Source organism: Vigna unguiculata, chromosome 11 (genome assembly GCF_004118075.2).
Source record: "Vigna unguiculata cultivar IT97K-499-35 chromosome 11, ASM411807v1, whole genome shotgun sequence".
NCBI classification, from domain to species: domain Eukaryota; kingdom Viridiplantae; phylum Streptophyta; class Magnoliopsida; order Fabales; family Fabaceae; genus Vigna; species Vigna unguiculata.
The window spans coordinates 2,554,023-2,581,745 of NC_040289.1; the positions used below are offsets into that span (position 1 = coordinate 2,554,023).

The 27,723-nt window shown below is 29.7% G+C and overlaps 4 protein-coding genes across 10 annotated transcripts; all 4 read left to right on the plus strand.

Annotated features, from left to right (window-relative positions):
* Window positions 1–357: 357 nt before the first annotated feature.
* LOC114169498 (cysteine-rich receptor-like protein kinase 10) lies at window positions 358–3,490 on the plus strand. Its single transcript, XM_028054669.1, has 7 exons — window positions 358–879; window positions 975–1,263; window positions 1,784–1,917; window positions 2,005–2,218; window positions 2,436–2,673; window positions 2,825–2,975; window positions 3,062–3,490. Exons 1-7 carry the CDS (start codon window positions 391–393, stop codon window positions 3,368–3,370), a joined length of 1,824 nt encoding a protein of 607 aa, XP_027910470.1. The 5' UTR covers window positions 358–390; the 3' UTR covers window positions 3,371–3,490.
* A 2,682-nt stretch (window positions 3,491–6,172) lies between these two features.
* Window positions 6,173–6,735, plus strand: LOC114170457 (cysteine-rich receptor-like protein kinase 25). The gene has a single exon (XM_028055933.1). The coding sequence runs from the start codon at window positions 6,179–6,181 to the stop codon at window positions 6,710–6,712; it is 534 nt and encodes a 177-aa protein (XP_027911734.1). The 5' UTR covers window positions 6,173–6,178; the 3' UTR covers window positions 6,713–6,735.
* Window positions 6,736–9,351: 2,616 nt separating this feature from the next.
* On the plus strand, window positions 9,352–13,369 carry LOC114170456 (cysteine-rich receptor-like protein kinase 10). Its single transcript, XM_028055932.1, has 7 exons — window positions 9,352–9,736; window positions 11,511–11,627; window positions 11,716–11,849; window positions 11,935–12,148; window positions 12,427–12,664; window positions 12,771–12,921; window positions 12,998–13,369. Exons 1-7 carry the CDS (start codon window positions 9,481–9,483, stop codon window positions 13,304–13,306), a joined length of 1,419 nt encoding a protein of 472 aa, XP_027911733.1. The 5' UTR covers window positions 9,352–9,480; the 3' UTR covers window positions 13,307–13,369.
* Window positions 13,370–16,618: 3,249 nt separating this feature from the next.
* On the plus strand, window positions 16,619–26,760 carry LOC114168177. Of its 7 annotated transcripts, none has more exons than XR_003600628.1 (7): window positions 16,619–16,887; window positions 18,494–18,623; window positions 18,782–18,891; window positions 19,003–19,118; window positions 20,205–20,274; window positions 20,905–21,007; window positions 21,123–26,760. XR_003600628.1 is itself a non-coding variant. In XM_028052916.1 (2 exons), exons 1-2 carry the CDS (start codon window positions 16,622–16,624, stop codon window positions 18,573–18,575), a joined length of 348 nt encoding a protein of 115 aa, XP_027908717.1. In that variant the 5' UTR covers window positions 16,619–16,621; the 3' UTR covers window positions 18,576–18,775. The 7 variants fall into 7 exon arrangements, 1 of the variants encoding a protein (XP_027908717.1); XR_003600629.1 differs by having other exon boundaries at window positions 26,631–26,760; XR_003600630.1 differs by having other exon boundaries at window positions 20,205–20,263; window positions 20,905–26,760.
* The last annotated feature ends 963 nt before the right edge of the window (window positions 26,761–27,723 follow it).

The following is a 27,723-nucleotide window of genomic DNA, read 5'->3' on the forward strand; positions in this document are numbered from 1 at the left end:
TCGTTAGATTTTATTTTAAATTCTTTTAATCTTTTAAATTGAAACCTATCTTTTAATTTATTTAATTTGAAACTAATTCTTTTTCTTTTGAAAGAAAAAATAAACATGTTAACATGAATTTCATGACAAGAACATACAATCCAAATAATTAATTATCATATAAATAAAAATTTACAACTAGACATATGAAAGCTAAAACTAAAACAGTTTTTCAAAATTAGAGGGAAAAGAAAACAAACTTATTCTATCAAAAGATCAACAACATATCCTCATCAAATAATAAAATAATAATAATCAACTTATGTCACTTGCAAATTGACATGTAAATTAATCCTACATTGTCTCACCATAATCCACTTCACTTTCTCAACCCTCCATGAAAATGCTTCTATGATGAAGCACCAAAACCTCATGGGGATCAAAACAGAAATGTTGAAGAACCCTATTAGGGTTAGTCTTAGCTTCATGCTCCTCCTTTTCATCACAACAAGTGCTCAAGCACCAATTTACATGAACAGTTTTTGTGACAACTCAACACTTGTTAGTTCTTCATACAAAGCCAACGTTGATACCCTTTTCTCATGGCTAACCACAGACTCATACGAAAGCGATGGATACAACTACACCTCTGTAAATAGCAACAACCACAACAATGATGATGCTGTTTATAGATTGTACAGTTGCAGATACGACATCACAGGGTATTTTTGCAAGTTCTGCATCACCACTGCTGCGAATGAACTCTCTCGAAGGTGTTCCAACAGTGTAGGAGCTATCATATGGTATGACATATGCATCATCCGTTACACAAACCAAAGCTTCAGTGGCAAAGTTAGTTTATCGCCAATATGGAATACTACCGGAACCAGAAAAATCAAGGTAATGTTTCAGTATGGAACATGAAAACTCAGATATGTGGTATTTTAGTTAACTTAAAAATCAAATTTTTATCTTGAGATTTGACCCAAACACAGGACTCATCAGAAGTTAAGAAAACTGAGGATTCTATGGAGAGTTTGATTAGAAAAGCAACGGTGGAGACGAAGAAGTTTTGGGCAGTGGAAGAGTTTGATTGGGTTGAGAATGAGAAAAGATATGGTTGGGTGCAGTGTGACAGAGGTATTAAAAATGATCAGTGTGGTGAGTGTTTGCATGCATTGTTAGACATTTTTCCACAGTGTTGTTCTACAAATGTACAGTGGGCAATTTTTGGTCCAAGTTGTAGCATCAGGATGGATGATCAAAATCTCTACCCGAATTCAGGTTAGCGTTTATAAATTTGATTCTCTGTTAAAATTTTCGTGTTATCTTTCTCGTCTTTAAGATTAGTTGATATGAATTTAGCTTTCTTCGAAATACTTTGATTTATACAGATTTTGAAAACATAACATAAAGACAAGAAAAAAGTCAGGAGAGAAACTGGATTTGATCATGTATTTAGAATTTTTTTTTAGCTAAAAGTAATTTAAAAAGGATAAAAACTATCTTTGAGTACATTTATCTTTTCTTTCTGTTTACAGAATGTGAGTCTGAATAGTTTGTAGATGATTAAAAATATAAGTTTTCATGTTTTATACTATTGTAGGCAACGGAGGTAAGTCAAGAAAGTTGATAATTTCTTTTAGTGTGTTGGGGTCTGTAGCTCTACTATGTTTGAGTGTCTACTGCTTCTGGTACGGAAAAAGAGTCAGAAAAGGTAATTTTCTGCAATAACACTTGCTCGGTTTTTAAAATAGATTGCTTCCACATACTCAAATATGAACTCAGAAACTTGTCATTGTAGATGCGATGATGTTTGATGAGGAATCATTGAATGGAGATCTACCTACAATCCCATTAACCGAAGTTCTACATTGTACTAATAACTTTTCAGAAGCATCTAAGTTAGGGGAAGGTGGATTTGGCCCTGTTTACAAGGTATATTAATGATTTGGTCTTTGTAATATAGATTCTTTACATTTGGCATCTTTCTATGTGTTCTAATTTATTGCAAAATTCTATCAGGGAATTCTACCAGATGGAAGACAAATCGCAGTGAAAAGGCTCTCACAATTTTCTGGTCAGGGCTCACAGGAGTTCAAAAATGAAGTAATGTTTATAGCCAAATTGCAACATCGTAACCTTGTGAGACTTTTGGGGTGCTGTTTGGAGGAAAATGAGAAGATGCTTGTATATGAGTATATGTGTAATGCAAGCCTTGACTCTCACCTCTTTGGTGGTGTGTTTTGCAGATACTTTTACTGAATAACATTTTTCATGAGTTTTTGTAGTTTTTTCTGCATTTTCTGAGCTTCATATTAATCATGGCCTATGGAAACCAATCAAGTAGAGGTGCTATTAGCTTTCAAGTATTGATGTGAAATTGAATACAATTTATTGCATGCTGCTCTTTCTTTCTTCTTTTTGAGATATCTTCTTTGTCTTGATGCTGTCAGATGAAGAGAAGAGAAAGCAACTTGATTGGAAACTAAGATTAAGCATTATCAATGGAATAGCAAAAGGTATTTTATATCTTCACGAGGACTCTCGACTCAGAGTAATTCATAGAGATCTCAAAGCTAGCAATGTTCTATTAGACAGTGAGATGAATCCCAAGATATCAGATTTTGGATTGGCCAGGGCATTTGAAATAGGACAGAACCAAGCAAAGACTAAACGAGTAGTGGGCACCTAGTGAGTTCTACTAATACCTACCATTGCTTTAAATAGTAGGATTTTTCTGATGCAGTTTTAACCACTTAACCATTTGAAAAATGAGATTTTTATTATGTATTTACTGTTCAATGTATAAGAGGAATAACAAAGTTGTATTGGTTCGCTGCAGTGGATACATGGCTCCAGAGTATGCTATGGAAGGATTATTTTCCGTGAAATCAGATGTTTTCAGCTTTGGAGTTATTGTGCTAGAAATCATTTGTGGAAGAAAGAACAGTGGATTCCATCTATCAGAACATGGTCAAAGTCTTCTTTTATATGTGAGTTTTCTCTCCTATTGTTCATGGATTCATCGAACCATACTAAGTAGATCATAACAACATTCACAAATCAAAATTACATGCAGGCTTGGAACATATGGAGTGGAGGAAATTGTTTGGAATTGATGGACACAGCACTGATAAAATCCTTCATAGCCAGTGAAGTTGTCAAGTGCTTACACGTTGGTTTGCTTTGTGTTCAACAAGATTTAGCAGATAGACCAACCATGTCTAAGGTTGTTCTAATGCTAGGAAGTGACACAATGGCCCTTCCAAAACCCAACCACCCTGCATTTTCTGTTGGAAAATTGACCTCTAAAGAAAAATCAACTTTAAGAAGTTCCAAGAATCTTTCTATTAATGATGTAACATTCTCAAGCGTTTTAGCAAGATAATAGGGAGTGTTTTCCGTTATTGAAGAATATTTATTCATTCCATTTAAAACCATAACATTAATAACAGACAAATTTGTAATATATTGTTAATTACTTTTGTTTGTCACTTAGGAATGCCAATTATTTGATGGTCTTACCAATTTGGTATATGTTTTTTGTTTTTTTCCTTTCCCTTTCATTTCTCCTTCTTTTACCTAATGAAATTAACTACTTAAACATACATCATATGACAAAATTGAGTATATCATCACATGACAGAACCGAGTATATCATCATGATCACAATTAGGCACAGATTCACTTTGAACTAATTTAGGCACATGGATCCTAGAGCCACTAAAATGCCAGTAAAATAGGGCAAAAAGTGAAGTTATCACGTTTGCAATTATGATCAAGCATATATGTAAACTTGACTCTACTGGTGCTTTTCGATTTTTCAAACAAATAAAGAATTGAGTGAAATATTTAAAGAGAAGACAAAGAATTTTAGAAAAAAGAGATCTTTTTATACGATGATTTGTTAAAAAATAAACTCGATTAATAAAAAATTTATTTATAATTTAAAATTTTATTAACAAAATAATTGAGCGTCGTTCTTAAAAAAAATTATTATTCTTGAATTATTGTAGAGTAATGCTATCTTGACATCATAAAAATGTAAGAAACCAATTTTATTGTTTTTTAATGAAGCTCTAGTTTGCATCAAATTAAAAAGCTATAGGCGATTACTTGGGCTTTTAAGTTATCTGGTGATATAACTAAATTTGGCATATCAATTGGAATCAATTTTGTATGATAAAAAATGTTGTTTGAATGAGTTTGGTGTTTTTTGTGTTTCTGCAAAATTTCCTAAAGTATTAGTTGATTGCTTTTATACTTCAATATGTTGAATCATTCTGCATGAACAAATTAGTCTATTATTTTTGTTTTTCAATCGATTAAAATGTTCTTGTAGCTATATAAACATCTGAATTTTTTGGTCAATTGAATTCAAACAGAGAGAGTTTTTACAACAACCAACCCCCCCTCCCAAACCCTCTTGGCTGAAAAAGTCAATTTAAATCTACATAGAGTTCATGATGGAACCTTGGTGTGGAAAGTTGTGTTTTATGAACCCAAATCATTTTTCACATGTCTCTAACTCTCATATCATTTACGCTCTCTTCTCTCTTATTCCTCTTTAAGAGTATATATTGCTCGTTTTGAGTTTTTCAGAATATCTTATATGTTCTCATTGTATCCTCAGAAACTTACGAAACACACTACGAATAAGTTCTTAAGAGTAGTGAATATACACTCTCAAAAAGTCCATTTTGTTCATATTTTCATCATCATTTACAACTCAAATCACCATATTAACTATAATGAAGTAGTGTAGAGAGTTAATCACTTGGTAATGAGAAACGTAATGAAAGTTAGTTAGGGACCAAATAAAAAATAGAAAATATTCGTCAAGAACAAATATTAGGAGTGGCAAAACATACATGTCCCGCCTGTTTTGACCTGGTCCGCCTTGGCCCGTCAAAAACTGATTGGACTAAACTAGCCCGCCACTGAAAATCGGGTTAGGAATTGCAACTCGACTCGTCACAGGTTGGGTCGGGTTGGTATGCCACTTTTTTTTTTATTTACAAAAGTTGTTTGTATATATACTTGTAAATGAATATTTAAAGTATATTTAATTGTATAAATATTTTCTAAGTTTTTAATTAATTAATTAATATTTTTTATTGAATAAATTAAAATAATATTACATTTATATGTTAAATTATTTCATTATAATTAATAATTAGAACTTTGTTGTAAGTGTTAAATTATAATAATATTACGTATTTATATTTAAACAAAAATATAATATAAAAAATTCAATCCTTTTACTTTAAAAATATAAAATTAAAGTAAAGTCAAATTTGAATTTTGAAGTACAAAAGTACCACAAAGTCATTATAAATTAACACGCGAATTTGAATTATCTGATCGGTGCTTAGAAAATGCATGTTGGTGATGTTTTTCTTGACGAGTGACAATTTCTTTTTAAAGGAAAACATACAATACCTTTTCTTCTTACAAAACATGAATGTTCAATTCAAACACTTTCATTAGAAAAATGTACTCACCATATAAGAATGTTCATTCAATCAAACAGTTGCTCGCGTGTCAGACAAGTTAATTAGTTTAATTAGCCTAATTCAAACTTCAAAGGACTTGTTGCATACAATAGTAACGACTTGTATTATTTAAGAACTTAATAAAATTTGTTATTGTAATAACATTACACTGACTTCAATTATAAATTACACCTGTCCCTTTTAAGTTTAAAAAAATATTAAAAAGTTTATCTTTATAAAACTAATTGTCAAAAGTCAACATAAATCCGAAAACTTCTTAGGAGTAGAGACTTATATTTTAAGTTTCTTCTTACTTCATTAATTTTATTTAAATTTTTTATCTTTTAAATTTACATCCTATTTCTTTAATTCCACAAAAAAAAATATGCAAAGGTATTTCATTATAAGATCATAAAATCGAAATAATTTATAATATAACTAAGAATTTACAAACAAAATATTTAGCAGTGGTTGAGACAGAGAAACAAAAACTAAAACAATGTTTTTTTTAAATTTAGAGAAAAAAATAAAATCCTATCAAAAGATCAAGAACATATCCACATTAAATAATATAAATAAATAATAATAAAATAAAGATAAGCAACTTATGTCACATGCAAATTGACTTGTAAATTAATCTTACCATAGTCTCACCATATATAATCGACTTAACTTTCTCAACCCTCCATGAAAATGCTTCTATGATGAAGCACCAAAACTTCATGGGGATCACAACAGAAATGTTGAAGAACCCTATTAGGGTTAGTCTTAGCTTCATGCTCCTCCGTTTCATCACAACAAGTGCTCAAGCACCAATTTACATGAACAGTTATTGTGAGAACTCAACACTTGTTAGCTCTTCATACAATGCCAACGTTGACACCCTTCTCTCATGGCTATCCACAGACTCATACAAAGGCGATGGATACAACTACACCTCTGTAAATAGCAACAACCACAACAATGATGATACTGTTTATGGATTGTACAGCTGCAGATTCGACATGACAGGGTATTTTTGCCAGTTCTGCGTCACCACTGCTGCGAATGAACTCTCTCGAAGGTGTTCCAACAGTGTAGGAGCTATCATATGGTATGACATATGCATCATCCGTTACTCAAACCAAAGTTTCAGTGGCAAAGTTAGTTTATCTCCAATATGGAAGACTACCGGAACCAGAAAAATCAAGGTATTTTTTCATTATGAAATATGGAAACTTATGAGATATGGTTAATATCTTCTGAAATACGGTTAATATCTTTTGTCGTTTATTATATTTATGATTTTCTATTTTTCTATGTGTTGAATATATTTATATATTCGTTGCCTCTTTCTTGTAAATATAAAAACTCTTATTCTCATATTTTCAATAAAGTATTTTTTTTTATAATTTTCTCTTACTTGTTTTTTTTATCAAACATTAACATGGTATCAAACATTAACATGATATCAGATGAAAAACACATTTCGACATTACTTTTTCTTCGTTGTTTCACTTCTGACAAGTTCTGCTTCTTTATTTCTTTATCTTGGAGAAAATGATGCACTTAACGATTTGTTTGTTCTTGTGTATCTCTTTCTTGTTAATAACAATATCAACAATAAAAAATAATATTCTCTAAGTTCTCAACATTCTCCAAGTTCTCAGCCTTCTCCAAGTTCTCGGCCTTCTCAAAGTTCTCGGACCAATTCTCTTCACTTCTCGAACCAACCTCTCTATTTCTCGTTCTCGAACCAATCTCTCCTTTTATCGGCCTTCTCAAGTTCTCAATCTTTTCAAATTCTCAATCTTCTCAACTTCTCAATCTTTTCAAGCTCTCGACCTCCTCAAGTTCTCGACCTTCACCTTTTCAAGTTGCTATTTCCAATCTTGGTCTTTTCGATCCATACGCCCAACTTGAGGCGGATGATAGAGATATGGTTAATATCTTTGGAGATATGGTTAATATCTTCTGTCACTTATTACATTTATGATTTTCTATTTTTATGTATTTTTTGTTTTCTATTTTTCTATGAGTTGAATATTTTTATATATTTGATGTCTGTTTTTTGTAAATATAAAAGCTTTCATTCTCATACTTTTAATAAAGTATTTCTCTTTTAACTTTCTTTTATGTTTTATCAAACACTAATATGATATCAAACACTAACAAATGAACTCTTTCGAGGTTGTTCCAACGGTGTAAGAGTCATCATATGGTATGACATATGCATCATCCGTTACTCAAACCAAATTTTCAGTGGCAAAGTTATTTTATCTCCGATATGGAATACTACTGAACTAGAAAAATCAAGGTATTTTTTCACTATGAAATATGGAAACTCAGATAGCTTAAGGTAGATGGTTTTTTTTTTACATGACATCGTTATGAAGTATGCAAGGGCTTTTGAGGTTAAGAAGTTTGATTAATCACTTTCAGAAGTTTCGTTTACTTTTGACTATATGTTTTTTTATCAGTAAATTTCAAATTTAAAACTTTGAATAAGAGATTGAAGGATAGTTTCAATTCCACAAATGATATAAACTATTATCGTTAGGGTTAAAAATTGATCTAAAATAAGCAAAGTGTACTTTATATAGTTTATGATTGAATAACAATATATAACTTGTTTACATTATATTTACCTACATTCATTACAAGAGAAAAAATAGATTTATAGATCAATAAAATTTGTTGGTAATCATTCAAATTTGTTAGTATATCAAAATTAGTAATGATTTATTGATGGTTAAAAATCCATCGATAAAATATTTATCGATAAATTTTACTGACAAATAGAGAAATTCATCAATAATTACTAACGAGCAAAGTTCATATCTAATTATTTGTTAGTAATTACAGACGACTAAAATCCGTTGGTAATTATCTATAGAAAGTATTTGTCGAAAATAACGTAATTTGGTTGTCTTCTACCTTTTTCTTCTTTTTTTTTTTCTTTTTTGTTTCTTATTTTTCTTCATCCCCTTCCACTCCTCATTTTCCTCCTCCTTCTCTATTGTTGCATATGTGCATATGTTATCCTACTGCCATGTGGCCCCTCGAATCCTTATATCATCCATGTCCCTTGTCAATAAGTGCTCGTAGACAAATATCTATCTGTAAGTTATTGACAAAAATGTTTATCAATAATACAAATTGTAATAATGTCGATAGTTTTTATCGTTGGTAATTATAATCACAAGTTACCAACGAATATGTACTTTGATAATACTAATTCTTATTTCGTAAAGGATCTTTTTGACAAATTTGGTATCAATAGAAATATCTATGAGTATATTAAATTGTTAAATTCGTTGGAAATTTTTTTCCGTAAATTTAAGTTTACTAATGGATTCATTGTCATCGGTAATAATATATCATTAATTAAGAAAATTTTTGTAGAGTTCAACATTATAAATTACTAACAATTTTTACTAGTAGATGTTATCGAAGAATCTAAATATTCGTTGGTAATAAAAATTCTAGTTTATTGACGATTATTATCAACAAATCCATTACTAACAGACTCATTTTGTAACAAATTTCATTGATAAATTTTGTATTAATGAAGATTTTTATGGATGAAATTCTATCAATAACTGTATATTTTCTTGTAGTATTTTAGTCATTTACTTATATGTGTATGTTATTTGATGTGTTATTATAGTTAATTCATTTTTATTTGAGATTTCTTTAATTATTTTTGTTTTTTTAAATACTCTCCAATAAAATTGTCATCATTAAAAGAAAGTTTTGATTACGACTTTGTTTCACAATGTGATCCACTATTATTTTTAAGAAAGTTATACTAAAAACTAACAAACTAAAACTGGTTTATGATTCAATGACAATAAAACTTTTTCGTACTGAAGCTGGTCTAGTCTTTTGAATTTTCTCTAAATTTAACATCCAAACCAATAATTTTTATGGTGGTATTTTAGTTCACTTAAAAATCAAATTTCTATCTTAAATTTTGAGCCAAACACAGGACGCATCTGAAATTAAGAAAGCTGAGGATTCTATGAAGAGTTTGGTTAGAAAAGCAACTGTAGAGACGAAGACATTTTGGGCAGTGGATGAGTTTGATTGGGTTGAGAATGAGAAAAGATATGGTTGGGTGCAGTGTGACAGAGGTACTAAAAATGATCAGTGTGGTGAGTGCTTGCATGCATTGTTAGACATATTTCCACAGTGTTGTTCCACAAATGTACAGTGGGCAATTTTTGGTCCAAGCTGTGGCATGAGGATGGATGATCAGAAATTCTACCAGAGTTCAGGTTAGGGTTTATTTGGAATTATTTGTATAAGTATTGATATGAAAAATAAATAAATTGTTGTTTTATGAGCTAAAATTAATTTATACAAGATCAAAACTACCTTTTAAAAAAAAATATATGACTGAAACTTCTTCACATTTAGAGTTTTCCATTATATATATGGAGGTTACACATAATTATAAAACGATTCTTTAAAGCATTAGAGGAAAAAATAGCATTTATATCTTTTTAGTATAATTTAGTCTTAATTTTGGTCTAGATTATCTGTTAAAAGTATTTTTTATTTATGAGTAGGAACAGATATAATTAAATACGGCAATAGATTATCCAAACTTATATACATAATAAATACATGTAAAAAAAACAAAGAAAACTATTCAGGTTAACAAAAACAAAACATAGTGTAGGTATACTAAAGTTAATACATTTTCATTATGCCTTCAAGGTGTTTGGTAAAATGTGTAAATAAGAGGAACTTTAAAATGATCGAAGAAATGCTTAAAGAAGAGTAGCTTTAGAATATTATATTTACAAATTTGTTATTATGTTCTGGAATGCATTTTTGCGGGTTCCAATCTCTAAAAGGAATCAAGCTATATGAAAACTAATCCAGTTTAGTATTATTGACAACCTGCAATTCAAAAGTTGTTCAATTTTGTGATTGTTATCAATGAAATTGTGCTTGTGTGGGTTTACAACTATGAGACGAACTAGTTTAGGTGAAGTGTATCACATCTGTTTTGTAGATACTTTCTAAATTATTCTGTAGTAAGGTATTCAGAGGGTTTCTTTTTGTGATCCAGCAATGTACGCACCCCTGTATCTTTGTTCTGTATATTTGCTATCTAGTTGATGTGATATAAGTTACGACAAAAGAATGGATTTTGCCAATATTGTGATTATATTTTCATATGTATCATGTTTGAAGTAGCACCTTTAATATTAATTTCATCATCTGTCTATTTCAGGTTTAGGTAAGAACCAATCTTGATAGAATTATACTGCATGTGTTAGCATTATGCATTATTGTTAGATTCCCTTTTCTGTTTCCGTATTGTGCTTGTAGCCAATTATTGGCATCAGCACTTGTGCATAAAAACGTTCTATGGAAGGAATACATATCAGAGAGAAGCATTTTCTATAGAATTTTAGTGTAGAGAAGATAGGATTATTTATTAGTGTTGTTATCTGTAGCCTTCAAGCATGTCATTGGAATTTATCAATTTTTAGAGATATTTATGTACATATTCCCTTATGGAATGCAAGATAAGCGTACTTTAGAAATCATTTATTGAGAAGCAACTCATCACTGTAGGTTTACTCTATGTTAAGAACATTCTTAGTGTTCAGATTTTGAGAGAATTCTCATTCTATTGAATTGAGAAGAAGTTATGTATACAGAAAGAAAGACAGGGCTATATATAGCTCTGTAAAAACTGCCTAGCAGAAAGAGAAAAAAAAAAAACTGCACTTGAAGAAAATAACTGCAATAACAGCAAGTGTAACTGTTACAAACCAAAACAGAAAATTCAAGAGAAAATATCTAGCAATAACAATACCCATAACATGTGACACTGAGACTATATTTCTTCTCTTCCATTGCTATTCCTAATTTGCAAACCTATCAGATTTACTTTTGTTGCTGTTGTAATAATCACAAGCACTTTATTCTGGCTTTGAGTATATTTATCTTTTCTTTTTATTAGCAGAATGTGAATCTGACTTACATGTAAACTGTTAATAATATAATTATTTATGTTTTATACTGTTGTAGGCAATGAAGGTACTAGTAAGTCAAGAAAGTTGATCATTTCCTTTAGTGTGTCGGGGTTTGTAGCTCTACTATGCTTCGGTGTCTACTGCTTCTGGTACAGGAAAAGAGTCAGAAAAGGCAATTTGCTACAATAACACTTGGTTGACTTTTTAAAATAGATTGCTTTAACATACTCAAATATGAACTCAAAAACTTGTCATTGTAGATAAGATGATATTTGAAGAGGAAACATTGAATGGAGATCTGCCTTCTCTCCCATTAATCGCAGTTCTACATAGTACTAATAACTTTTCTGAAGCATCTAAATTAGGGGAAGGTGGATTTGGCCCTGTTTACAAGGTATTAATGATTTGGAATTTGTAATATAGATTCTTTACATTTGGCATATTTCTATATATTCTAATTTGTTGCAAACTTTTATCAGGGAATTCTACCAGATGGAAGACAAATTGCAGTGAAAAGGCTCTCACAATTTTCTGGTCAGGGCTCACAGGAGTTCAGGAATGAAGTAATGTTTATAGCTAAATTGCAACATCGTAACCTTGTGAGACTTTTGGGGTGCTGCTTGGAGCAAAATGAGAAGATACTTATATATGAGTATATGTGTAATGCGAGCCTCGACTTTCACCTCTTTGGTGGTATGTTTTCCATATAGTTTTAGTGAATAACATTTTTCATTAGTGTGCAAATTATTGAATATCATTTTTTAGCTAATATATCATATAGTGGATGATTTTAGTATCTAGTTCTTCTACTTTGAAACTGGGTCAAATAAATAAACACTCTCCCTTTTTTTTTCCTTCCATGCTAAGTCCAATAATTACTATTTGGTTTTTGCTGAGTCTAAAAGTATTTCTTTTCATTGCGTACTGCTTTTTCTCTTCTTGAGATACCTTTTCTGTCTTGCTGTTGTCAGATGATGAGAAGAGAAAACAACTTGATTGGAAACTAAGATTAAACATTGTCAATGGAATAGCGAAAGGTATTTTATATCTTCATGAGGATTCTCGTCTCAAAGTGATTCATAGAGATCTCAAAGCTAGCAATGTTCTATTAGACAGTGAGATGAATCCCAAGATATCAGATTTTGGATTGGCCAGGGCCTTTGAAATAGGACAGAACCAAGCAAAGACTAAACGAGTAGTGGGCACCTAGTGAGTTCTACTAATACCTAGGCTTGCTTTAAATAATAAGATTTTTCTGATGTATTAATTGTTTAATGTATAAGAGGAATAAGAAAGTTGTATTGGTTCCCTGCAGTGGATACATGGCGCCAGAGTATGCTATGGAAGGATTATTTTCTGTGAAATCAGATGTATTCAGCTTTGGAGTTATTGTGCTAGAAATCATTTGTGGAAGAAAGAACAGTGGATTCCATCTATCAGAACATGGTCAAAGTCTTCTTTTATATGTGAGTTTTCTCTCCTATTGTTCAAGGAGTCATTGAACCATACTAAATAACATTCACAAAACACAATTACGTGCAGGCTTGGAACATATGGTGTGCAGGAAAATATTTGGAATTGATGGATCCAACACTGATGAAATCCTTCATAGCCAGTGAAGTTGTGAAGTGCTTACACATTGGTTTGCTGTGTGTTCAACAAGATTTAGCAGATAGACCAACCATGTCTACGGTTGTTCTAATGCTAGGAAGTGACACAATGGTCCTTCCAAAACCCAACCACCCTGCATTTTCTGTTGGAAAATTGACCTCTAAAGAAGCATCAACTTTAAGAAGTTCCAACAATCTTTCTATTAATGATGTAACATTCTCAAGCGTTTTAGCAAGATAATAGGGAGTGTTTTCCGTTATTGAGGAGTATGTATTCATTCCTTTTAAAACCATAACATTAATAACACAGACACATAACGTATCCTTAATTACCTTTTGCTTGTCACTTAGGAATACCATTTATTTGATGACATGTTATCAAGGTCTTCACGAAGTGAACATGTCATGGTCTTACTAATTTAGTATCTGCCTTTTTTTTTTCCTTCCCCATTCCTTTTTCCTTTTCATTTTTTTTACCTAATGAAATAACTACCTACACATACATAATATTAGAACCGAGTATATCACTATGATCATAACTAAACATAAATTCACTTTAAATTATTTTGAGGCACATGAGGCACATGGATCCTAGAGTACATGCACCTCAAAACGCTTAAATCCTTCTAAAATAGTATAAAAAGTGATCTTATCATTTTTCAATTTTGATCAAGCATATATGTAAAGTTCTTTAGTGTGAAAGTTTTAGAGAGTTGGTAATTTATTATGAAATGAAACTATTAACAATAATTCTATTTATATATTGACTTTTTATTAATAAAATAATCAAATGTTATTTTTAAAGCAATTGTTACTCTTAAACTATTATTTTGGTCTTACACATGTTAACTTAGTTAAAACATTTTAACATGAATTAAACTCATACTTCATCAAATTAATGTAAAATAAAAAACACTTAAATAATGTGAATTGATTAAGCAATAATAATAATAATAGAAATATTTGAGTTTCCTTTGTAGTTTTATTTAAATAGACACTAGAATTGATTAAGCAATAATAATAATAATAATAATAATAATAATAATAATAATAATTATTATTATTATTATTATTAAAATTATTGATATTATTATTATTATTATTACTATTAAAATAATAATAATTATTATTATTATTGTTGTTGTTATTATTATTATACATTTTTTTTACATTACGTCAAAATTATCAATAAACAGCACCTTCTAGGGGTAACATATGATGCACCGATACTTCAACTTGGATCACATATCCGTATCTGACACGTATCGTATCTGATATTTTAGGATACTTTATCGATACTTATCAATGAAGTATCTAATTTATAAAATTGTAGTAAAGAAAATCTTTGAATAATGACTTTAATGACAAAAAATAATTAGTCATTGTACAGTGACCAAATTGACAGCTAAAATGGTTTCAAAAAATTAAAATTAGTCTCTAAATTGATAATTATAATAGTTTCAATTATGAATTGGTTTCTAACTTAACTACCAGGTTTTGACCACTAAAATATTTGGTTTATAATTTGGAAATTTGGATTCACACAATGACAATCATATAATTATTATATTTTTTAAGAATTATTATACAATTTTCAATATTCATATATCATGTATCTATCTTATTATTAAACATATCTACGTATCGTATAGGTGTCATATCTGATACATGTATGGTATCTATGCATCGTACGTAATCAAATTAGTGCTCTAAATAAAAACACACAAAACCAAAAGACAACATTTCATAAAATAAACACAATAAAAATGACTACACATAGCACTTTGTCACTAAGGCGGTATTTATATTTGATTTATATTTTTTAAAAATTGATAATTTTAGGTAAACTAATAGAGAACATTTGTAGATTTAAGTGTAAGTAAACAAGAGTCGTCTCTTAAACAAAGCTCCATTTTACCAACCCGGCCCAATTCATTTTTGACGTACTATACATAGGTCGGGAGAAAATTGATCATTTTACCATTCCGGACAAGCCAATCCAGCTCGGTATGTGATGGCCTTATCACTTGCAAATAACACAAACGCTTCCTATCAGCAGAAGTTCTATTATACTTTTCAAAACTTAAGGATTTAGCGTTGTTATGTATTTCTCTTGACATGAACAAACTCATTTAGCTATTGCCACAAAAGAATAATTAAGAGTTTATTTAGTGGGTGTTTGCTTATGTGTTTTACAATGGACCTTTTTCATCTGTCTAATTGATGCATCTTATAAGAGATTTGATAGTACAAAACTTAGATAAAGTTTCGTTTTACTAATCTTGGTTATGCAAACCTTTGTAAGAAACCAATATCTAAGTTTTGCCCATTTAAAAATTTAGGAGAAGATCCATGCAGTGAAAACAGGAAATCGCCTTTGGGAACATAGTGTTATGGTCCAAGTGCACTTATAACGTCTGTTATTTTCAGTATTTTACGTTTACAAAAATATTAATATTATATATGGTAACATTAAAATTAAGGTCTGAAAAAAAAATTTAACATTACCTAACGTTAGAAAATAAGAACCTAATGTCTTTTATGTCAGTTCAAACTCTACCGACATTTAACTCGTGTCATTAAAAGGGAAAAACAGCTGATATTAACAGCTGTCGTTTCACTTATAGACCTCGCGTCAGGCATACATACCTTATGTTTTGTTGATTAACATAATATCCGATATATCTAACGGTATTAATAAAGTATTTTGGAAAGAATGTGTGTTTTAGCCCTTAATTTTGGTCAAATGCTTTTTAAAGCCTGTTGTACTTTCATGTTAAAGAATTTGTTAACAAACTAAACATGTCCACTTTCATGATTAAGGTTCATGCCTCTCCAAGTTATGTTGACCAGAAAACTTCATGCAGTTAACATGTGGCAAGTGTTGTATTGCTGTATAAAGCTGGAACTACTGATATAGTGGATCCTAAAGCTATTTAAATGATTTTTGCTACTGCATGGGATTTCACCTTTATATTAGAATAAAAAACTTTGGTAAATAAGATGTAATTTAATTATATATATTATATTATTTTTTTATATAATTTTTTAAATATATATATATATATATATAATATTGTAATATTATTAAGTTAATATATAAAATAATTTTTTAAAATTATAAATAAAAAATTATAAATAAATTTATTTTATATATTTTTATAAGAAGATAATATAAAAGATTATTATATATATATATATATATATAATATTATATTAATAACTAATGATAATATACTATTATTAAATTAATAAATAAAATAAAATAATTTGTTTTTAAAGTAAATTGAAATAAATAGAAAAATAATTGTTAGTGATTTAAAAGAAATAACTATTAAAATAATTTTATGAAAGATATGTAAAAATAAATGTTGATTTATAAAAAGTAAATAAATAATAATTATGTAAAGTATAAATTAAAAATAAACAATCGTTGAAAAAAAATTCTCTGATATCTGATGATAACATAATATATAACTTTAGATATTTATTATTATTTTGTTATATTTTATTAAAATTTTTATTTCTTCTCAATTGTAGGGTCACAGTCTGACACATGGATTTTGAATTTCGAAATCTAATGCCAAATCTCAACTTCAACGTCGTTTCTCCTCATCGTTCCAAATCTCTTTCGTTCGTCATTTGTCCTCATCTTCTCCGCACGCCGCCACTCCATTGTTTCCTAGCCTCCGTCGTGGATCTGCTCAGTGCCGCCGCTGATCAGCTTCCTGCCGCTGATATGTTCTTCACCGCCTCTGATGTGTTCTTCACCGTCGCTGACGTGTTCTTCACCGCCGCTGGTCTGGCACAGCAGCAAACTAGGTTAGCGGCTTTTTATATTTTAAAATATATTTTATATTTCTCGGCCCCTCATGTGCTCTTCACCGCCGCTCTATACTGAACTGTGAAAAATAAGAAACTTAGCACTCTCGAGCTAAGGACCTAGTTGTTGCAACCTGTGTGTTTTCAATGTTTTGGTAGGATTGCACACATTAACAACCCTCTGTGTCTGTTTCCAATGTCCCAACTGGAAATTAAGTAAACTAGCTGGTTGTTAATAATGTCTACAATATTGTTGTTGCAAAGTGACGTTATGCTCCTCATTCTGCTTCTGAAAATGAATTGGAAAAAGACAAGGGTGATTTCAAAAGCACACAATAGCCATGGATGGTGAATTTTGAAAATTAGGCCAAGTATGGGAAGTTCTTATAGAAGATCATTGCTTGGAGGAGGTGTTTCTGAAAGCACTCTCATTTTTTATGAAAATTATAAAAAAGTTTTTACTGTTGATGCTGTCCTATTGTTCTCTCTCATTCCGTGTACCTTGATGGTTGATAGCATGTTTTGGGTAAAGCAATCCAGTTAGTTTTTGACAAAATTCCTTCTCCAATTCATGAAAATTTTTTTGAATCAAACAGGGGTGAATCTTCTCTTATGTATAATGAAACATACCATTAGAGTAAAGTAAATTATTGGATTGGATGTAAGCATGTTTCTGTGATGAATACGATTGAGACTAAAGGTAATTTTTCCGTTAGCTTGATTCGTGTCACAAGAAAGTGAGGCAAGAAGTGTCTTCGTGTAGAATAGTAAAAGGGCCCGAGATTGTTTAATCTGTGGCAAGTTGCCTACAGTACACTTCATTCCAATGAGGCTAGACAAAAGTGGAGTAGTTGCTCCCCACTATGCATTTTAATAACATAAGAGTGAAAAAACACTTAAACCGGTCAATTTAAGGCAGAAAAAGTTTCAGATTAGAAGAAACACTTAGATACTGTACTTGAAATTGTAGGACGGGTAGATTGAAACAGAAACTCATCGGATGTAATATATTTACATTGTCTTCCACTTTTACTTAGTAGACCAATCCTTTTCAAGCTCACTATGATCTTTAAATTTCTTATGAGTTGAACCATAAGACATATAAAGCTTTTAGAGTCTGATCCGTTTAATCTAATCCAAAGCTTGCTATCCGCAAGCTTCCCCTTGGATTTTTGTGTTTGTTTGCTTCTACTTGCTGGTTTTGCAGTGACTCTGCTGCACAACCGAATAAAAGTGGCATGGTGCCACCTCCAAAGCAACCAAGCAACACTACCTAATTTCAATGGTGTCTGTTCTGTGTAGAATAAATAACAACTGTATCACTATTTTCTCTTGAGAGTCCATTAGTTATATTTATGGTTTCATGTTTTCCATTTATAAATGTCTGAAAGTGCAAATACTGTTACATCTTAATCGATAAAATGTTGGTAACTTGTTATAATTTTACACTGCACATAATTTTTTTCAAAACATTATTATAAATTATTATATTATTTATTGCGTATCTTAATATTTACTTTTATTAATTTATGCAATATATGTAATAAACTTTCTTCTCTAATTATTTTGTTTGAATTTTAATCCTTTTTTTTCTATGTTTTGATAGGTTTTTTGACATTTTAATGAGAAAACCAAAGTCATGGACAAGATTTGGATGTGTCAACCAAGATCTTTTGGCCGGTACTTAGATGGTTTAAACAAGTTTCTCGACTTTGCATTTAGTAATGCAACACAAGGTGATCAAATTTCATGTTTGTACAAGAATTGTAACAAGTGTAGTTAGAGTAACCGAGCAGAAGTGTATGAACACTTAATTTTGATTGCAGGGAACAAATAATCTTGATTTGATTAAATATATAAATAATCTTCGTAATGTTTTGTATCTTGATTGCAGGGAACAAAGGGCAAATGGTGTTGGACTAGTGAGTTTGGGCATGAGATCTCTAGTAGCTTTGCGTATCATGTAAATCTCAGTGCGAAAGGATATCGTTCTCTAATATATAGGTGAAATTGTTTTGAAAAGTAATATATGTAGTTTCATATACTTTGTTTTGAAAAGTTATATATATTTTTGTGTTTGAAGATTGTGAAGGATGTTTGGTGTTTTGTTGGCAGTGGAGATCATGATGCAGTTGTTCCTTTCATGTTGACTCAAGCATGGATCAGAGCTCTGAATTACTCCATTGTACAAGATTGGAGGCCATGGCGCTTCTAAAAGACCAAGTTGCAGGGTGAGAATCAAACATTAGCGTTAATTAATATGATAAATGGCTACTGATTTTAGATGCAAAACTATATAGCAGGTCGGTCTTTAATATGAATTCGTATGTTTGAGATTAAAGATTAGGGAGATTTGAGGCTAGTGTAAGTTGGAAAATTTTATATTTTCAATTTAAAATATTAAAATAATTTTATTTATATATTATTTATCTTATTGATTTTTATTCATTTTCAATTTATTTTAAATTTTAATAATTTATTTTTTAGGTGTGAATTTCTTGACATTAATAGACCCACTTTCTTGTTTTGAGTGAAATAATCTTTTAATCAAAAAAGAGAACTCTTACTAAGGGTGATGATGTACAACATTTTATCTTATCTAATCCTAGTATAGATATCTATCAAAAAAAACCGAAAAGAATATATAGAAACACACATGCATACTCTCTTCCTACAATTGTTGTATTATGCATTTTTGAAGGGCCGACTTTTAATAAAAATCTATTTGTGTATTTATGCATACATGTTCTGATAATACTTTACACCAACCACCTGTATAGTATGATATATCCTAAATATAACCAAGAGTGAAGTTATGAGTTTGGTGAAATTAATATTGTATACACTTAAAAAGCAATCTTTACTTTTTTTTTTTTTTTTTATTGTAAACAGTATTTACTATTATACTAACGGAAAAAAAGTTATAGAAAAGGTGATACACCTTTTTTTTTTCCTCTCACGGTAAATTAAAATGAAATCCAAACCTTTCCACCCTATTAGAGTGTTTTACTTCGTATAAAGAACATATCATCTCGCTAATATTTGTGAATAATTTGTATTCCACGCAGATACACAAGAACATACTCAAATCAAATGACATTTGCAACTGTAATAGCAGCATCCATTTTTGATATTTTAACTGTTCTTTCCTTATATTACAATGTTACATGAAATTTAAATAAAATTAATAGAATTATATTTTTCTTATTAAGATTGTATTTTTTTGTTATATTAAAAATAAAATATATAAATATTTATTCTACTAAACCAAATATTTATCTATTATAAGTTATTAATCATATCATAATTGCTTATAGGGTTGAGCACACACAGCACTTGAGTACAAGCCTGATGAAGGTTATGCCATATTTCGCAGGTGGATAGCTAGTAAGCCTTTGTAACTCAACCATAATAAATGTGTCGAGATGTAATATAGTTATCACGAATAAAATATGTTTGTGGCAAGTAGTCAAGGTATCATTTTAAATAGGCATATGTGGCAAACAGTAAAGGTATCATTTTTTTGTTATCATTGATATATTTTTTCTAGCTGTTTCTGAATTGCTATAATGTTAATTCAAATATGTTTTGGCTGGGTTACTTTATTACTTTGTATTTGTTTGTAATTGTAATTTGTTGAGAACATCTTTTTTTATTGTGGCATATTTTATTGTTGATGCCTAGCATGTCATGATGCTAATTAGCTACTTGTTTGTGTCCTATAAAAGGGTCCTAAATATTGGATTTACATGGTATTGTGGTGGCTGTCTAAAACTTACAAATCTAATATGGATGTATTGTGTTCTTTTAGAAAACTTACTATATTAAGATCTTTATTATTCTTTAATCACTTTCAGTCAATAAGAAACCTGAGCATTTAAATTTAACTAGAAAGAGGGAAAGGTTGGTTTACACATGTTTTTTTTTTCTTTTGTTGCATTTATAACTTTTTATTTGTATATCTTTCACATTTTGCCGATGCTAACCTTGTTTTGTGAAATCTCTTTTTCTTCCAAGTAAATGACATCTCCTAGTCAAGATGATGATCTTCCTCCTGAGGAAGCAAACCGGAAGAAAGGTGTAGTGATTATGAGGAAAATTATTCGAGCTAGAAGTGAAGGTAAAAATTTAAATGAAATGTACATATTTTATGCTTTGGTATCTTAGATATGTTACTTTCTTGAAAATTAATATGTACTTATTCATATATTATTATGCTTCACGGAATGCCAAAGGTCAACCAATTGAACACGGAGACACAAAATTGATTAGTTATCTTGGATCCATTGTTCAATCTAATGTTCCTATAATGTGTGATAATTAGAAAGATTCGACTTTGAGTGCCTATAAGGACATTTTTCGGAATGATATACAAGTAAAATATACTAATTATGTTTACTTATGTCAAAAGTGTGTGTTATGGTTAGCATACTTCTTCTAATATATTATTTTTTGACAACTAACTTTTAATGTTGGTACATCTTTCCACATTATGTATCAAAGGTGGAACGTAAGTTGCTTATGAATTTTAGAACTAACTTTGCTAATACTTATCTAAAGGATGAGAATGAAAATTATTTAGATCATCCTCTTACTCAACTTTGTGATAAGTATACATCAATGATTAGTGAAGATATTTGAAGAAAGTTTGTTGCAAAACGTATGAATACAAGTTTCTAGGTAATCTATAATATTCAAATACAACCTATTTATTCTTTAATTCCTCTACTTATAATTTGTTTACTATCTTTTTATATAGAAAAAACCCTAAAAAATAAGGAAAAAGTATTACACTCTAATTGTCATTATAGGGGCTAAAGTAACATGTATGCACGCCTAGAACAAAAAATGGCAAGTCTATATATAAATAAATAATATACAACTTGTTGATATTGATTTCTAACTAGTATGATTATTTTTTTTTAAGAATTAGATAAAGAAATTGGGATCAAATGTTAGTAGTGTTTTGTGTCAAGAATTGTGGAAGCATGCTCGTGTGAGCAAGGTCGGGCAAAATGAAAATTAAGATGTTCAACAAGTTTGGAACAAATGTGTAAGTAATATATAATAATTATATATGTGTGTATGATATGAGAATAAGTGTGATAGTTTTTATTATTTTAGGTAATATTATCACAAACTATACATTCAAAAGAGATGAGTAATGCTCATTTAGACATTCTTGCTCAAGCATTGTCTCCTAGAGTATGTTGGTCATTATGTCTCTTAGAGTATGTTGGTCATTATGTCTCTTAGAGTATGTTGGTCGTGTTAGGGCAATGAAATTTGGAATTAATCACAAATTATTTTCCACCCAAAAAGCATTATACACACTAAGAAGCTCAAATGAAACATATGACAAAAATGAATGGTATAGATAGAGATTAATATTATTTCACTTTAGAAAAATGACACATCAAATAATATATAACAATTTGATATTGGTGTCAATAGTGACAAAGAGAATTGCACAATTTCATCAAATAGTTTTATTGAGGTAATTAACTTTTCTACATAAACTTCAATATTAGTTTAATTTGATTATTTTAAATTTGTTATAACTTTTCATATTTACTCACATTAGATTTTCTCTTATAATTAGATTTTAAATATTAGATTTAATATTAGTGTAACTTGCTTACTTTAAATTTGTAATAACTCTTTACATTCAGTTTAAATATTTTATCTTAAAATTATATTTTATAGCGTAGGGGTTCTCAAGTTATAAATTATTTGTATCATCACCAGTACTTTGCTTTGCTTGGTTGGCCGTAGGAAATTGCATAAAAGTGATACATTGCATGGTAGATCTATATGTAATGATGAACATGTAAAAGTTAGTCTAGATATTGTTGTGGAGCCAAATGTGTTGTTGCATATACCTAATGTTGATGATGACACAATGACAATAGAAACAATAGATACATTTTCTTTGTCCAATCAATCTAGTACATGTTGATATGATATGTTTATAATATTAATTCATAATTATTTATGAAAATATTTTATCTTATATAACTTGTTTAATTGACAATGTTTTAGGATTTCACTCTATCTAAAAAGAAAAAAAAAACAATAATACAAATGAATATATGACACCTAAAAGAAAATGCCAAGGAAAAATGGCTATTCAACATAGTGCTTGTAAAGTGATTCATCCCAATCTTTTTGAATGGTGCAACTATTGTCTTCATACATGAAATTAAAGCATACAAAGTTATTTTTCCCAATACAAAATGGAAAAAAAAAGCATATTTGGACTAGATGAACAATAAGAAATAATTAATGCATGAATTAGTGGAGAAATTATTGAGTATGCATGGCTAAGTACAACTATAATTTTTACATATATTAGGTACAATATACTATTTATTAATAACTTTAATCTTTGATTAATAGCTATAATGATATTAGTTTTATAGAACAACTAATTTTCTTCCATAAGATACTTATATCAAACTTTTATTAAGCCAAATCATAAAGAATTCTTCTTTTCGTCACCTCAAATAATAACACAACTAAGAACGTAAGAGAGAATGCAAAAATTACTTGGTATTTTTTTGATAATGGGGTGGTGGAAAGTTTGTTGATAATGGGTTGACTAATAAGTTTCTTTATCAATCACCCCATTATGAACTAAAATACTAACTAATTTTTGCATTTTCTCTTTCATTGATAGTTCATGTTTGGGTGATAAAAAGATCTCTTTATGATTTGGCTTAATAAAAGTTTGGTATAGGTACCTTATGAAAGGAAAATTAGTTGTTCTATATTAGTAATATCATAAGGGCTACTAATCAAATATAAGCTAATGATAAAAAGTATTATATTGTACCTTATATATATAAAAATTGTAGTTGCACCTAGTCATGCTTAATTAATAACTTCTCCCATAATTTCTGCATTAACGATTTTTTTATGTTCATCTAGTCCAAATATGTCTTTCTCCATTTCTATTGGGGAAAGTGACTTTGTAGGCTTTAATTTCATGTATGAAGAGAGGTAGTTGTGTCATTTTGAGAAATTATGATGAATCACTTTATGAGGAGTACGTTGAATGATCATTTTCCCTTGACATTTTCTTCTAGGTGCGACAAATTCATTTGTATTGTTGATCTTTTTCTTTTTAGATATAGTGGAATCCTAAAACATCATCAATTAAATAAGTTAGGTAATAGATAAAATATTTTCATAAATAATTTTGAATTAATATAGTTGTATATACATACCACATGAACAACTTGTAAAAGATTGATTGGTCATGTCACAAATGTACCTATTGTGTCATGATCAACATTAGGTACAAGCAATGATACATTTGGTTCCACAACATTATCTACACTAACTTTTACATGTCCATTAGGTAGAGATATACCCTGTAGTATATCACTTTTAATGTTATGCAATTTTTGGTAACCAAGCAAAGTAATGGTGATGATACAGACAAATTACAACTTGAGACCCTCTGCATTATAAATATAATTATAAGAAAATATTTAAAGTGATCAAATGTAGAGAACTATTGCAAATTTAATATAAGTTACATTTACATTAAATCTAATATAGAAAATATATAATGATAAAAGAATATTATTGTGAATAAATATGGATAGCTATATCAAATTTAAAGTAAGCAAATTAAACTAATATTGAAGCTAATGTACAAAAGTTAGTTACCTTGGGAAAACTATTTGATGAAATTGTGCAATTCCCTTTGTCACTGTTGACACCAATATCAAGTTGTTCTATATTATTTGATGTGTCCTTTTTCTGAAATGAATAATCTCATTCTTAATCTGTTCCATTCATGTGTTTCATTTGAGCGGTCAATGTATCACGCTCTTGTTGTGTATAACGCTTTTTGGGTTGGAAATAATCTTTGTGATTGACTCCAAATCCCATTGCCCTAACACGACCAGCATACTCTAGAAGACAAAGCTTGAGCAAGAATGTCTGAGCGAGCATGACTCATCTTTTCTGAATTTATAGTTTGTGATAGTATCATCAAACATATCACAAACACAAATATAATTAGTATATATAACTTACACATTTGTTTCAAACTTGTTGAACATTTTTAATTTGCTCAACCTTGTTCATACGAGTATGCTTCCACAATTCTTCATAGAGAACACTACTAACATTTGATCCCAATTTCTTTATCTGTTTAAAAAAATAATAATCACATTAGTTAGAAATCAATAGTAGCAACTTGTATATTTTTTATTTGTTTATATATTGACTTACCATTTCTTATTCTTGGGAGCATACCCCTTACGTGAGCCTCTATAAGGTACTTAGAGTGTGATGTTCTTTCCCTTTTTTTAGGCTTTTTTCTATATAGAAAGATAATAAACAAATGATATGGACACTAGTATAAATATATTTAAAGGATAAATATATTGTATTTGAATATTATAGATTACTTGGAAACTTGTATCCATACGTTTTGCAACAAACTCTCTTCAAATATCTTCACTAATTATTGATGCATATTTCTCACGAGGTTGAGTAAGAGGATTATTTAAATAATTTTCATCCTTTAGATAAGTATTGGTCAAGCTAGTTCTAAAATTCCTAAGCAACTTACCTGCCACTTTTAATACATAATCTTGTGAGATGTATCAAAATTTAAAGTTAGCTGTAAAATAATTAGTAGAAAGAAGTTTGTCAACCATAACACATACCTTAAAATAAGTAAATATAATTAGTATTTTTGACTTGGATATCATTCTAAAAAATGTTCTTATAGGCACTCAAAGTTGAGTCTTTCCGATTATCTTACGTTATAGGAACAATGGATCCAAGATAACTAATGAATTTTGTCCCACTGGGTTTAATTGGTTGACTATTTGCATTCCATGAAACCTAATAATTTGAATAAGTTCATGTGTAAACCAACATTTTCCTCTTTCTAGTCAAATTTAAATGCTTATGTTTCATATTGACACAAAATGATGGATTTGTCCAAATCCCTTCATCATGGTCATCTCTCCTATACAAGATATCATCTTTTATTGGATCATCATATGATATCTCATACAAAAGACTGTCATTGTGTAAAATATACAATTGAGCTTGTTCCTAATCTTTCCTTGACATGGTCACTATTGTATTTCCGGTAATCACTTCTCGTGTGGTTCTCGCCAAGTGTTGAGATTTGGAAGTCCTATAAAATTTAAAATAATAATGTTTATGATTGTTAAATGAAAGTAAAAAAAGTGACGGTGTCATACTATTATGGTCCCACTTCATATGCCCTTTATAATATTTTAAACATGAAGCATAAAATAAAAAAAGGGGGTGGAAGTAAAATTTCAATGTGCATGTACTCATTTAAAGTTCAAATGACTCTAAGCCAAATTTTAGTTTGTCCCTTGTACTAGGATTTTCATAGTATTTACAGGGGATCCGTCGACTTGGGCTTTCTATAGAAATAAATTAGATATTTTGTCCTGAGTCGTATGATCGGAGTAACTATTTTACAGGGTAGCATGTAAATTTATGTTTTAAGTTCATTATGCCTTTAAGGTGTTTGGTAAAATGTTTATATAAGACGAACTTTAAAGCAGAGTAACTTTAGAATACATTGATCAGTGGTTTTTATTCTTTATGTATATGTATAGAAATAATAATATTTTGGTAGATTCTTGAGATGTGAGTGGATTTATTACATTGATTTTGTATTATTTGATACTTAAACTGTCGGGTTATATATGCACTCAGGTCATGTCTGACTGTAGGTTTGCTCAGGTTTTTCTTCGAGATATTTACAAATTTGTTATTATGTTCTGGAATGCATTTTTCTGGAGCTTCCAATCTCGAAAAAGAAACAAGCCTAAGAAAACTAATCCAGTTTAGTATTATTGAGAACCTGCAATGCAAAAGTTGATGTAGGGTTGTTGTAGGTTAAAAGTTTTTAAAATTAGAAGGCTCTGGATAACTAGGTGACTTCCTTGTTCTGTTGGAAACAATTGTCTTGTATGTTTATTAGAAGTTAAAACCATAGTTGATTTCAGTGCGACTGTCTCCTATATTTAGCAATGGCTCAGATCCAGTATAGGTGAAGTGTTCATAAAGTTAGAGCCGTTACAGTGGATCAGAATCCGTGGACCAACCCATCGGATTTACTTTTGATACTGCTATATAATCATAAGCACTTTATTCTGGCTTAGAGTACATTTTTCTTTTCTTTCTATTAGCAAAATGTGAATCTGAATTACATGTAGATGATTAATGATACAATTATTTATGTTTTATACTTTTGTACTGACTATTAGCCTCCCCGTGAATCATTGCTATTCCAAACTTTCTTTCCCTCTATGCCATTATCTAACTTAACTTTACCTTTTTGGAAGATCTTAACTTCTTTGCAACCTCACATTATTTTTGTTGTGGAAAGACCTTCCATGGTTGTGCTTTACTTTCAAAATCTTCAATATCAGAGTATTCAGTTTCACATATATGACAAATCAATGTCTTCAACTTCAATTTCATTGTCTTCATCACCTTGAACATGTGATAGTCTTCCCAATTTACTATCTATCACCTTTTCCTTTTCATTTTTTTGGCTTATTGAAAATTAAAGCAAATAGATCGTTTCATAATTCTATGTGAAAGGTATGGAGTTGCACGAAGAAGCTGCTTACACTTCCAAAGGAAAATAAAAAAGACAGAAAAAGAAATGTTTCAAAAATAATATAATACTATTTTAATCCTTCAACGAACGGTCCACCCATGTACCCACAAAAAATTTCAACACTACACAACAAACACACACATGGCACAAACTTTAAATCAAGTAAATAATAAACTAAGATAAAATAGTTAAAGTTT